Genomic DNA, 14,281 nt, shown 5'->3' on the forward strand with positions numbered 1-14,281 from the left:
GCAATACAAGTTCTTCTGGAACCCCTCACTCAGGAAACTATGCAGTTTTACATCTTTGCAGACATCTGTTACCAACGAAACTCATTAGAGGAGGAGACAACCTAAACTCTGAACAAGAAGAATTGATTAGAATGACGATGGACAGAAGAAGAGCTCACCTGCCTGTAAAATGAAGCAATCTGCGTTTACACTGGGCACTCTTGGGTTCTGCAAGTCAGCCATGACAGCATCGGGAAGTGACCAAGGCGTGACAAGGGTAAATACATCGCGTCCAAGCACATTCTCAGCACTTCCCTGAATAGAGCAGCTGTGGCGACTGTGTTTGTTTCAATGTTTGTTTCATTTGTGTGCGTGGGAATGGGACTAAGAACGTGCAGGGAGCCACTGCCACGCAAGCAAGTCCAAGCAGGAGCCCCTCTTTGTGCATCCACGTGAATCCACACACACAGAAGCTCTCCTGACATTTGCAACGGCAGCTTCACGTTTTGCAAAACACATGAGGTATCGTCATCAGAGTAAAATGTTTCTGCTGCGATATTTGAATAAAGTGCTAAAATTGTGCAAAGGAATTTTGTTCTTAAAAATACTCACATAGGTGTATGTACAATTTTTCCCCTGGCCATCAAACATGAAAAGTCATGATTTCCCATCCTCTCTGACAATTTTCTCCTCTTCTGTCCAGAGAACTATTTATAACATGGCAAATGTAAATACTGTTAGCTGGAGGAATATAGTTAGTAAAATAAATTCACAAACTAGAGAAGCTAACATGCAAAACTTACATCGAGTTGATCTTTTTGATCCAAAATTTGATATTTCACATGAAGTCCTCATATGACGCAGGTATGCATTACACAAAATTCTTTTTAAAAAAATTTTCTTGCTTTTGTATCATCCTAAAATATATCAGTCTTGCAGTCTGAAAATTATTTACTAATATAGAATCATTTCATCTTTTCATACCATTTTCTCATTATTAAATATGAAACTGTCACAAAAGCTACATTTGAAACTAAGTTATGATGATTTGAACCCCAAATTAAAATTTCTAGAGGGAACAATATTTGGGATAAATATGCATTAGACATCATTACAAATTTGATGAAAAAAGCATTTGTTTGTACATAATATGCCCAGCTATGTCCAACCATTAGATTGTTTTTTCTAGGTTTATCTGAAACAGACATTCTACTACGCTTACTAACTTTTCTCACATGGCATGACCATTATCTCATGTGGCTTATAATTCATAGAAATTATTCTGAATTTATAGAAATTATTTTCTGTACATCATCTTCACTGACATTTTAAATATTCTCCTTTTGAGTAGATTCCATTCAAGGCATAGCTAATACCTTAAAATATATATATGTGTGTGTAGATATATATATATATACATAAATTTTTAACGTCCAGTTTCATTCTCAGCAACTCATTCACAGCTTCCACCATGAGAATAGTCACAGGTGGTGGTTTTCCCTGATTTTCTGGTCATCTCAACGAAGACTAGTTCACAGAGTAGTTTTTCACTGACGTCCTGCTGGCTGACACCCCAGGGTCATGCTGTGACCCCTGCTGACCACCTGAGATAAGCTTAAGAGACCTCATGACTGCAGATGGACACAGCACGTTGCAGAAGCCCAATGCACTGTTTACAACTGGGAGCAGATGCAGCAAATGTGCAAATAAGCTTATTTCCATCAAATATATATGTCTCAGTATAAATGTCCACAAAAATAAAACTCAGGATCAAGTGTCCATAATCATATCTGAAACACATATAGTTTCAATTTTACCCCAATCTTAAAATTGAAGAACTAAAGCACAAATGTGTTTTCTAATTAAATTTACTTCAAGATGTAGATCACAAATATTCCTGACCACCTTGATAGGCCCTTCTTCCTCATCTGACAAAGAATACAAATCTAGAGAGTCCTATTATAGACTCTTTACAGTCTTTAAATAAAGTTTCTTGAGAAACTTTCATTTCTTAAGATGTATAAAACCATATTATTATCTTTTGCTTATGGAATAGAATTTAGAAATAAAATTTAGAAATGGCCTTCACTAGACCTAGGGATTTTCTAGGCAGATCAAAGTACTTTTTAAACACAAGTGGAATTCAAACAATATAATATGAATTGTTGTTAAGATAGCAAGTTACTGCCTTGCTTAACACCCCAATGTATTTCTCTGTGTCTGGTCCACATGCATGCAAACACCACACTTTTAAATAATACTCTTTTTTCACACGTGAGTACAATTGGTTGATGGTGGGGTGTCTAGTCGACTTTTATTTTCTTTAGTGTCATTAAGAGGTGACTCCTTGCGGGCATGGCACTTGAACACTTGCTTATAAGCCTTCCTGAAGTTTTCAGAGAGAAAGGCGTAAATGATGGGGTTCACGGAGGAGTTGCTGTAGGCCAGGCAGTGGGCAGTGATCCTGAAGAAGAAGGAGGCAGGGGTCAGCGGGAACACCCCAAACTCAGCCCAGAGATGGATGACGTGGTGGGGCAGCCAGGAGACCCCGAAGACCACCACCACCACCAGCACCGTCTGCGCAGTCTACAAGAAGGGAAGAAAGCAGAGGCTCTGGTCACAACAGACAGGAACCCAGCATTCCAGCTCATGCACTGACAGAGGGAACTTTCTGTGCGTTTTCACAGAATCAAGTGCGTCCTAAACCTGCTCTGGGCGCTGGTCTTCACTTCGCAGTCACACCCCTAAAGGAGCTATAAGCATGGCCCAGTGGCCCCCTGTCCACTTTGCCCCTGGAGAGACCTGATCCCACTGGGGTCCATGAATTCAGGGAGGGAGGGTGGAGGGGAAGGAGAGAGAGAAGGAAGGTGCTTATTTTCCCTCCAGCTTCACACCATGGAGCAGGGACTCCCCAACCAGGAAACTGTTGTGGGCCCACAGGTCTTTTCACAGGAGACGCCTGGCCCCCACCCTGCAGGAATGTTCTCATGTGATGGCAATGACTTTGCGGTTACTTCCCGTGAGTTAGAATCCGGCTGTCACAGCCCATAGCACCCAGAACGTGAGGCTTAAGATAGCAGTCTTCCAAGAAAGACACGGGGTAGCCGACTGACTTGGAGAGGAAGCTTGTCCAAGAGGCAGGCTGGAAGCCAGGGAACCCGGCAGAGGTGGGAGAGGAGCCGCTCGGACTTCAGGATGAGGTCAGAGCAAGGGCGGTCAGGGCGCCGGAGACGGGAGTTACGCTCATGTTTACTATGACCACGCGGGTGCTCAGAAGGTGCCACGAGCCACACAAAAGCCGAGGGTTTGATGACCTTTGAAAAATGAGGCCAGCTTCCCTTGTGGCTCAGATGGTAAAGAATCTGTCTACAATGTTGAAAAATGAGGCCACCTCCCTGTGCCTCAGCCTCCTGGCCTGTGACCGGGGTGACCCAACGTGATGGGTCTCTGAGTGGACCTGGTCCACTTAACAGCTTCAAACAACTCAGGTACAAACCTGACTGCAGGGTTTCCAGGGCAGCAGCGTTACAGACTGAGGCTGCCATGTGCCCAACGCACGGCAGACCAGCGCCCCGCTCCCTAGGCCAAGGACCATCTGCTGTCCATCCATCTACCCAGCAGTGTATGGGCTGCGCTCCTGATGAGTCAATAACCATCTAGATGCAGTCACATCTGCAGAGAGCGCGGAGCACACCCGCTGTCCTCCCTAAGACAGGAAGGCCATCTCTGCGCGGCACAGAACGCATGCTCTCTGGGTATTCTGTTTCACTGCTCCTTTCACGAGGTCTTCACTAAGCAACAAGCTGAGGGCAGAACTACACCCCGACAGCTTACAGATAAGAGCCACACTGTATCTGTATCCCTGTAGGGCAATGGTCAGCAGGGTGTCTTTTCTATGGAGGGTTTGTTACTGTGTGTATTTACCCAAGTTCATTCAAAATCTGCCTTTTATTTTTAGCAGGTCTACTGGTCTTTTCAGAACCATGAACGGGGTTCCTTTCCTTGGTCTGCCTGTAGCTTTGGAATGTGAGTGCCTTAAGATTACAATATAATAATATTGTAAGAATATCAATGGGTACTTACATAAACTTTATCATTTATCAAATGATGCTCCCAAAAGAATTTAACAGAATGCTTGTTTAATACAATGTTTATGCTCCCAGTTATGTGTCAACAAAAGTTCACTATTTATTTTCTGCCTATTTCACAGGCATCTCATCCCATCCGAGCTGGTACGGGAGTGGGCGCCCTGCACACAGGCCCTGGCGCTCAGCCCTGCACCCCAGTGGCCTCCACACCAACTACAGCATCACATTAGGGGAGCACATCAAGGTGCCCAGGGAGAGACGTGCATGGCTCCCTCCTGTGTCTCCCTCACGTCAGAGGACCAGGACCAGGGAACTGGGAAGACATCCACTCACAGAACAGCACCCTCACCTACCCCCAACTCAGAAAACATGCACCTGGAACATACCACTTCAAGGTCAAGATCTGGTCAAAATAACTCACTGTACTAACAAAATAATGGCTGAGCACCGAAGAATTGATACTTTTCAACTGTGATGCTGGAGAAGACTCTTGAGAGTCCCTTGGACTGTAAGGAGATCCAACCAGTCCATCATAAATTCCTGAATATTCATTGGAAGGACTGATGTTGAAGCAGAAGCTCCAAAACTTTGGCCACCTGATGCAAAGAACTGACTCATCGGAAAAGACCCTGATGCTGGGAAAGATTGAAGGCAGGAGGAGAAGGGGATGACAGAGGATGAGATGGCTGGATGGCATCACCGACTCAATGGACATGAGTTTGGTGATGGACAGGGAGGCCTGGCATGCTGCAGTCCATGGGGTCGCAAAGAGTCAGAAAGGACTGAGCGACTGTACCTGGGTTTTCAGCGAGCCATCATCACGCAGCACTTCAGGTATTGGGGTCTCATGCTTCCACAGGTCGTGTGGATGACGTACCTGCCCAGGAACCTGCCTTCCTGGATAGCTCATGAGTGCTTAAAGAATCAGTGAAGAATTCCACATAAGCCATAACAAAAGCAAGCGGCCTTGCCCCCCTCGAGGGGGCTGAGTGCTTCCTTGGTGCTAACTGCACCTGGGCTGACCCACACCATCTCCTCTGAAAGGTTCCCCTTAGAAAAGTCAGGCAGTGAGGAGACGAGGCCCTCTGTGGGGATGGGGGCTATTTTCATTTCTTACAGTATCATTTGCCTGAATCACAGATGGATTTACACCCAACGTATTGCCTACGTTCCCCGTCTGTCCATGTGTGGTACAGAACCACAGCATCACCATTTGATAGAGAAGAAGTCCTTGTTGAAAGTTACGTGCCAAGCCTCTGCATGAATTCTTATACTTAAGGTTGGGCCTTTTATTAGCCTGCCTTCTTTTTACTTCTTGCACTGAAAGTATCTGAAATATAGTAATTTCTCCTCTTCCTGTGAGATGCTCTTTTTCAAGACATCTGAGACATCTGATTTTTTTTTCCTTCAAAGAATTTTACACATAATCCATCTAATGGAACTTGGCAGGGAAGGAAAAAGTGAGTAAATGATGAGATTGATGAGAAACATTTTGTAAATTGTACAAATGACAGCCAAAAAGCTTGCTGAGTTACTCCAAGCCAGATGGGGAGAAAGAGCCGCTGTTAAAAGAATCTCGTGGTTAAGAAGGTACCATGAGGGTCTCGCATCTACCTCCCTATTACCAGGAACCATCCTGGGGAAGCCTACCCCACTGGGAAGTCTTCCAGAAATTGTTAAGAATCTTGTGTTCCTATCTGATCAGCCTTGTGCCAGAAAATGTTTCTTTAGGTCCAGCCAAGCCTAGTGTTAATCAAGGCCCGGCTCTGTACGGTGGTCACTACTATTTTGGCAAAGGAAAGCACACTCTTCTCTATTTTCCTCCAAACAGGCAGGATAGCTATTGAGCACATTTGTGTTGAACCTAACCCTCCACCCCAGGAATGCTACCAGCCTTCACATGAAGTGGAGCCCTTATGGATGGACAGGGGAAGGGGAAGGGGCCCTACGCAGCCACTGAGGCGGCTGCGTGTACACACCCAGGAACACTCTTCTCTGCCAGGACCGAGAGCAGCATCATCTGAGCCGATCCAACCTTCGCCTCTGGGTGAAGGAGCTCTGGCTCTCCACCCTGGGCCCTCCCCTCCTCTGCCCCTGTCTCCCCATTCCATCTTCCTACTCTACTCCCCACACCTATCTGTTAGCCCTGGCCTAGACGCAGGTACATGCACATACACAAACCATTTGTTCTGTGCAAACAAGGAGGTAATTAAAAACATCAAAAGAGATCTGACATCTGTTCAGTGGTTATTAAGGGTCAGAGGTTGTGAGAGAATAGAAGAGAAAATCTTCCCTCCTCCAAATGCTGAGAACTTTTCCCCCTCAGATCATATCCTGGAGAAGGCAATGGCAAGCCACTCCAGTACTCTTGCCTGGAAAATCCCATGGATGGAGGAGCCTAGTAGGCTACAGTCCATGGGTCGTGAAGAGTCGGACACGACTGAACGACTTCACTTTCACTTTCTCTTGGGAAGAATTGCATTTATATATATGTTCCCTTTGGAGAAGGAAATGGCAACCCACTCCAGCATTCTTGCCTGGAGAATCCCATGGACAGAAGAGCCTGGCAGGCTGCAGTCCATGGGGTCACAAGAGTCGGACACAACTTAGCTACTAAACCACCAACCGCCATATGTTCCCTGCTGGCTCAGCTGGTAAAGAATCCGCCTGCAATGCAGGAAACCCTGGTTCAATTCCTGGGTCAGGAAGATCCCCTGGAGAAGGGATAGGCTTCCCACTCCAGTATTCTTGGGCTTCCCTGGTGACTCAGACGGTAAAGAATCTGCCTGCAATGCCGAAGACCTGGGTTTGATCCCTGCATTGGGAAGATCCCCTGGAGGAGGGCATGGCAACCCACTCCAGTATTCTGGCCTGAAAAATCCCCATGGACAGAAGAGCCTGGCGGCAACAGTCTGTGAAGTCACAAAGAGTCGGAAATGACTGAGCAACTAACACAACAACAATACACATGCCTCATACGCACACACACACCCATAGGTACACATACACGTTTAAAGCCCAACAATGTAAATGTTAAAATGCTCACTAATCTTCCAGTTCAGTTCAGTCACTTAGTCGTGTCCAACTCTTTGTGACTCTAGGGGCTGCAGCCCACCAGGCTCCTCTCTCCATGGATTTTCCAGGCAAGAATACTGGAGTGGGTTGTCATTTCCTTCTCCAGGATATGATCTGAGCAAAAGGTAAATTAATCCCGATTTGTAAAATAGCTTGTCCTCAAAATGGGTTTGAAATATAATAAATTGCAGGATGTTAGATGCTGTCAAACCCTTCAGAGGAAGTTTGTGGGAATCGGGATTCCAGGGAGAAGGACAAAGACAATTAAAGATGGGCTGGACTCCCCTCAGGCCCCTCCCATCAGTTCTGCCCCCAGGGGGCCAAGTCAGCACATTTCTGGGAGGAATAGAGCAGAGCAGAGCAACTGCTTTGAGGATTCAGGGAGGGATACAGCAATACTCACTCGAAAGATAATTAAGACGGGCCTCCTGGGACCACATCAGAGACAGTAAATACACAATAAAAGAAGCATGTCTGCTGAGTCGCTTCAGTCGTGTCTCTGAGACTCCATGGACTGTAGCCGGCCAGGCTCATCTGTCCACGGGGTTCTGCAGGCAAGAGTACTGGAGAGGTTGCTGCGCTCTCCTCGAGGGAACCCCCCAAACCAGGAATGGAACTCGGGGCTCCTGCACTTTATCACGAGCACCACCTGCAGTTTCAAGCAAATTGTGGGTCCAGCCACCTGACACCGTATGCCAGTCACCTACAGCGCACCTTCTCCAGAGGCTCAGAATCCAGAAGAGACACCTTTCGGCCCCTCCCCAGACCTCCACCCACGTTCTCTGGCAGCTCAGTCACCTGCCCACCCTCAGCAGCTCAGACCTCTCCACGTCTCCTCTCTGTCCAGGGCTAAGATGTTCTCTGAACCCAGGAACCAAAATTTCACAGGAGGATGCAGGAGAGCTAACAGTATACATTAAACCAAGCCCCAGAAATGGCACAGAGAATGTAAATCCAGGAGTTTTACCTTTTTCTTTGACGCCTCTGACTTCTTTGACACATTCTTCAACTTTTTATGCAAATGGTTAAGGACCTGAAAAACACAGACTAATAAAATCGGTTTGCCTCAGAATTGCAAAATTCATTATCCATTTTGCATTGACATTTCCTGATGTTCTGAAAAGGGAAGACCATGGTTTACAAAGTCATGCAAGCTGAAATTCACAGGAGCTGGTGCAGTAATGACGACCATGGATTGCCATGGACGTCCGGTCTTCTAGCCACCTGTGTCCGGAGCCCCTGTTGGCAGAGCTCTGGTGCAGGGAGCTCCGAGGTTTCTTCCAGAAAGACCCACTCTGCTGCCCACACCTGCATCCCTGCTGGCCTCCCTGCCACCTGCTTTCCCCTAAGAGTCTATTGTTCCACAATCCCAGGTCCCTGCTATATGCTAAATCCTAGATGTGTAGAAAGACTGCAGACTGCCTTCCAACAACACTGAGGGCTGGCAGACCACCATTCTTCGAGGTTCCACGACTACTGTCCCACCAGGGAGGCTTCCAGGGAGACACTTGTTTCCTTCCTTAGAGACACCAATTTTGTCTTCTCCCACCAGCATCATACTTGGGAGAAAAGATGTGAGACACTGTGGTTCCACATAAGAGTTTGCAACGTAAGCTGTACAACAGGGTCAGGATGGTGGTACACACACCAGGCAGGTCTTGAGTTCATTCTTATGTCCCATCTGAGTGAAAAACCTAAGGAAAATCAGCTCAGGGTGACTAAGGGCTTGAGACTGCCCATCACCTCCTCAGTGAGTACCCCCCCAAACAGTGGAAACAGGGTTCCAGCCATCTCCCTGTCCCCCTGGAGCACCACAGCATGGAAATAATTTAATCAAAATGAACTAGTATTACGAAAGCTGCTCTGTCTGGGCGGATGCAACCCTCTGGAGTCATCAGTCACTCCCTGATGGAGAAGCCGCGGGGTTTATCCACCACTTCACGATTCCCTGGGTTTCCCTGGTGGCTCAGATGGTAAAGAATCTGCCTGCAATGGGTTCCATGCCTGGGTCGGGAAGATCCCCTGGAGAAGGCCATGGCACCCCACTTCAGTATTCTTGCCGGGAGAATCCCATGGACAGAGGAGCCTGGTGGGCTACAGTCCCTGGAGTCAGAAAGAGGCAGACACGACTGAGCGACTAACACTTTCACTTCACTTTCACGATTCCCTACCCTGGTCAAGCAGCTGTCGTGGGGTGTGAATTTCTGACTCCAAACTCCCAGCTCTACCGAAAAGCTGCTCACTTCCCACAAAGGCTCAGGATCCTCCATAAGACAAGCTTCTCACTTCCTACGGGGACATCTGTGGTCACTCTCAGTACAGCGACAACGGGTCCGTCTACTGTCCTGCCATCAGCAACTGGGGTATTAAAAATCTAATGGAAGACAACGACAGAAGGGAGGCTTGTGCAGGAACAAATGAAGAGGACTTTCAAGAGGAAGGAACGGGCTGGACAGGGCCCCTCCCGGAGAGGACCAGCCTGGCCAGGTTCCTTGTGGACAGCCTCCCCTCCACAGAGGAGGACCCCGGTCACTGAAAGAAAGGGAGAGATGGCAAGGCAGCGTCAGTGAGGGCTGCTGGAGAGGACCCCACGTGGAAAAGTCAGATGTTACCTGCTACGTTACACGGCCTGGGGCCACTCAGACCTTCCACAGCGTCGGGGGTCACATCTCATAACTACAAACGCCTAAGGAATGTCGCGGAGTGGCCCACAGCGAGAACGCCTAACTGTGTTTCTCCTGGCTCTGCTCCACTTCATGAGCGCACACTACGGGCCCACACTGATGCGTGTGACGGACCCCATGAAGGTCTCTCCATCAAAGGAGAAAGGGTTATGACTGCGTTTCTCTGGAAGCTGATGACAGTGGTGAGCAGACACTTCTCCGTCACTCGCACTTTCAGAAGTGTGCACGGGAGGCCGACACCCGTCCTGGCACAGGACATCTCCGGGAATGTGGAGGAACTGGGCAGTTCCCGAGTTCATCTGTGTCAGGCCGAGGAGGGCCCAGGACAAGCACTGCCCTGAGGAAGAGTGAGCCAGCCCCACAGCAGCAGAGGGCGTCCCAGAGACATCCTCCAGCCTGGCATTCTGGGTCTCCAGGGAGGGCACGTGCAAAGGACCTTCCACTAAACTGTCAGTGCAGAAGGCAACTCTGGAATGCAATTCCTTTCCTTAACTTAAAAAAAACACTGTGATTTTATATGTCTTTTGATCTGGGCCTTGGGGTAACAATCAATCCCAAATGTAATGTTTAAGTAGCAAAACCCTTCCATGCAAAGCAGACAGTGACTGAATCAAAGGAAAGCTACTGAAGTCTTTAATCTTTACCTTTTTTCAAGCCCTAGAATGAATATGCAAATATTACTTTGAATTTCAAAGGAATTTCCAGTTATGCATAAAAGAAAACTATTTCCATATTTTAAGAAAATCCCAATGATCATGTATTTTCTGAATTTTTTAATTTAAAAACTTCGCCTTAGGTGTGACTTTTATAAAGTCTCAAATGACAGAAATGTAGGCTGGTTCCTTCCTAGAAGTTTATCTTGTTGTTTCCATTAAAAAGACCTGAATTTCCAAAAGACCAGAATTTTGGGAAACAAAGGAAGAATATGCTTCAAGTATAATCCATGTAATGATGAAAGAAAAGCCAAACACAAAGAATCTCTCTAATCTCAAGGCCCATGGCCCACAGGCCCGCCTCCCCCAGGGGGCTAGGAAGCCCTGCAAGGAAATCCTTCCTGAATGCTTTACCAGCTCCGCAATCACTGCCTCACAATCAGCAGCTTCCCTCCTCCAAAACCCTCTTTCCTTATCAATAAAATATGCACAGTGGCTCCAACCTACTGGGTCGCCTGCAGATCAAGTGACAGAGTGCACACAGGAGACCACGGCCCTGTGCAGACCAAGCTTTGATTTGCTTTTCTCAGAAGCAAAGGGGATAAACCAGCCATTTATCAAAGAGCTAAGCTACAGTGATTCCCAATTTCCTGCCTTTATTGCATCTTTATGCACAACCCTTCGGTGCAGGACATTCATTCAGATCACATCCAAAAACATTACTGTTCAAAACAGACACTGCTGTAGATAGATGGCCTGGGGGAGGGGCAAACAAAACCAGGTGGCTCATAGTCCACATTTCTGCTGGGGAAAAAAAACTATGAGTGGAACATGAGAACTGATTGCTGTTCTACTTCACCTGATTATTCAGAGTCCTAGAGTTCACAAGCTTATCAGAAAGAAACTGAGAGAGAGAGAGAGAGAGAAGATAAAATGATAAAATGGTGCAGATCTCAGAATTCAGTCACAGAAGTATTTCTCTAGTGGCGATGGTACTGGGGAGGGTGTGTCACGGAGAGGGGCTCTCACCCCATCCACTGCATCTCCTGATTATAAAGCAGATATTGTGGCTCAGACAGCAAATAATATGTGCTCCCTAAAATGTGGAAGACCCATGTCTGATCCCTAGGTAGGGAAGATCCCCTGGAAAAGGGAATGGCCACGCACTCTAGTATTCATGCCTGGAGAATTCCACGGACAGAGGAGCTTGACCCCCTACAGTTCATGGGGTTGCAAAGAGTCAGATATGACTGAGTGACTCACACACACAAACAAGCTGTGTAAAAGGTGTAAGGCTTTTAGATCAGTATACATTCTTCAACACCATGTGTTATTAATGAAAGAGAACGTGATTGTGCTGAGCTGGGGGGAAGGGCACTGCACAGAGAAAGGAGTTTCGGGGTAGGGGGACCAGAGATGTGTCAGCCGTGTGTCTCCCAGCTGAGGCTTTAGACCAGCCACCTGAACCATTTAATATTCTTTACCTCCTCCTCAAAGGACTGAAATGAGGAAACGGCAGCTGCAAACCCATCCATCCAACGTTCTCTGGAGAATCCGTGAGGAAACATTTCTGACCATTTGGATTTATGACGCCTAACTTGTGTTGTGAAATAAAATTCAAAGCTCTGTCGCCAGGAGCAGCGGTTTCACAAAGCCGGTCCTGGCCGGCGCCCCAGCCCCGTGCACCCCACAGGCAGGGAAATCCCCCCATCGGACCCCAGTTGAGGGCTGCGGAGGGGCGCGGACCCTCCACCCAGCAAAAGGACTCGCTCGGCAGGACCCGGCGCTCGCCTAACGCTGCGGCCACGCAGGCGATCAAAGGCAGGCTGAGCGGGCTACGTGGCTAAAACCTCCTGAGAAGTGGGCGTTGAACCCCGCCTCCTGTGGGGACAACCTCAAGGCCCAGGGCTTGGGGGGCCGGGACGGACGCCCGGACCGGCAAACTTTCCTGGTGTCGCCCAAACTCCAAGCAACTTTCGCGCAGCATCAAACTCGCAAGCCCAAGCCGCGGCCGGAGGAGGCGATGGCTCGGGCAGAAAACTCGCGGGGGACGAGGGCAAGGGGGCGGGGCCCTGGAGGGGTGCGGGGACAGAGGAGCCGCCCCGGGCCCGCGGACCCGCCCCGCGCCCCGCACCTTGGCGTAACAGAAGCAGATGAGCAGGAGCGGCAGCAGGTAGCCAAAGACGAAGGTGCACACCACGTAGGCCTTCTTGTGGCGCTGGTTGGGCCACTGCTCCCAGCAGAAGGTCTGATTGCTGACGTCCCGGTGGAAGAGGCGCTGGTGGTAGGCCACCGGCGAGGCCATGGCGATGGACAGCGCCCAGATGAAGCCCACGCCCAGCAGCGCGTTGCGGGACACCCGCAGGGCGGAGGAGCGGCGCGAGTGCACGATGGCCACATAGCGGTCCACCGACATCGCGGCCAGCGTGAAGATGCTGACCAGCATGGACACGGTGAAGAAGTAGTGGATGAACTTGCAGATGAAGGCGCCCAGCACCCAGGTGGGCAGCGCGTACACGGTGGCCTGGAAGGGGATGCAGAAGAGCAGGTAGGCCAGGTCGGCGATGCTCAGGTTGAGGATGAACAGGTTGGTGGTGCTGCGCGGCTTGCCCGGCTTGCTGCGCGCCAGTACGGTGATCACCAGGCTGTTGCCCAGCACGCCGAGCGCGAAGATCAGGCCGAACACCACCAGCGTGACGAAGTTCTCCACGCCGATGCCGAAGAGCGGCCTGGGTTCCGGGGTCGGGGGCTGGAGCCCGCTCGCGTTCCCCTCGCTGAAGTTCCCAGCCTCCAGCTCCATGGCGCGCAGGGGGAGCCTAGGTCGCGCTGGCGAAGGGCGCCTGCCGGGGAAGGAGGGGCTCCGGGGGACCCAGCTCGGATCACTCAGAACCCAGGCGCCTGGGCCGAGTGGCACCGTCTTTTCGGACTGGGCCACCTGGGAGAGGACGCAGACAGGAGCTGGAGCTGGACCTTCCTGCACTCGCGAGGCGGTCCCAAGAGCGCCGGGCGTCTGCTGCTCCGCCACCGAGCCGGGGAGGAGGGACCGTCCGGCGCAGCCCTGCGGGAGGAGAGAGCCCTCTCTGCGCCTTACCGGCTCCGCGCCCTGCAGGTCGTTTCCCTCGTCCCCGAGAGGCTGCGGGCTGCACCTGTTGCTCCGCGCGGCTCCCTTCCCGCGGCGTTCCGGGGACACAGCCGGGCGCGCAGCAGCGCAGCGCGCGGTTCGTGGAGAGGGCTCGCCGCGCCCCTCAACCGGCCGGCGCCGCTTTCCCCTCGTAGTTTTTGGTCAACTCTGCGCCTTCGCCTTCGTCCGCAGGGTGCCGCTGAGATGTAGTGAGGACTCAGCCGGGCTGAAATCCGCGCTGCCCCGGGGGGTCCCCCCGCCCCCCCCGGAAGTCGAGGCGCGCGCAGGGACTGGACGAATCCTAATAGGGTGGGTCGCCGCGCACCGCCTCTCCGAGAACAGTCGCGCGGTCTTCTCTGCGCACTGCGGACATGCTTGCGTCCAGCGACCGCAGCAGCCGCCGGGGTGTAGCCCCCGCCCCGACCGCGGCGAGCAAGGCTGTGCGCGATCAGGGCGCGCTGGGCGGGGAGGCGGGCGGTGCGCAGGCCTCCTCCTCCATCAACATCGCGTGTCCCTTCGCTCCAAGGCTGGCGGTCGGGGAGCCGGCTCCCCTCCTCAGGAATGAAGCCCAGAAGCCGGTGATTGGCCCTGCGGCTACCTGGGGCTTTGCAAAATCCCTGACCCCACCCCCACCCTGCCGGGTTCTAGGGAGCGAACTAGCTGGAAAGGAAACGGACGGCC

The 14,281-nt window shown here is 50.4% G+C and overlaps 1 protein-coding gene across 1 annotated transcript; it reads right to left on the bottom strand.

Annotated features, from left to right (window-relative positions):
* Positions 1-2,093: 2,093 nt before the first annotated feature.
* On the bottom strand, positions 2,094-13,279 carry GALR1 (galanin receptor 1). The gene is made up of 3 exons (XM_061131283.1): positions 12,614-13,279; positions 8,110-8,175; positions 2,094-2,565 (listed from the first exon to the last, which is right to left on the bottom strand). Exons 1-3 carry the CDS (start codon positions 13,277-13,279, stop codon positions 2,248-2,250), a joined length of 1,050 nt encoding a protein of 349 aa, XP_060987266.1. The 3' UTR covers positions 2,094-2,247.
* Between the last annotated feature and the right edge of the window lie 1,002 nt (positions 13,280-14,281).

This window comes from Dama dama, chromosome 27 (genome assembly GCF_033118175.1).
Source record: "Dama dama isolate Ldn47 chromosome 27, ASM3311817v1, whole genome shotgun sequence".
In the NCBI taxonomy this organism is placed as follows: domain Eukaryota; kingdom Metazoa; phylum Chordata; class Mammalia; order Artiodactyla; family Cervidae; genus Dama; species Dama dama.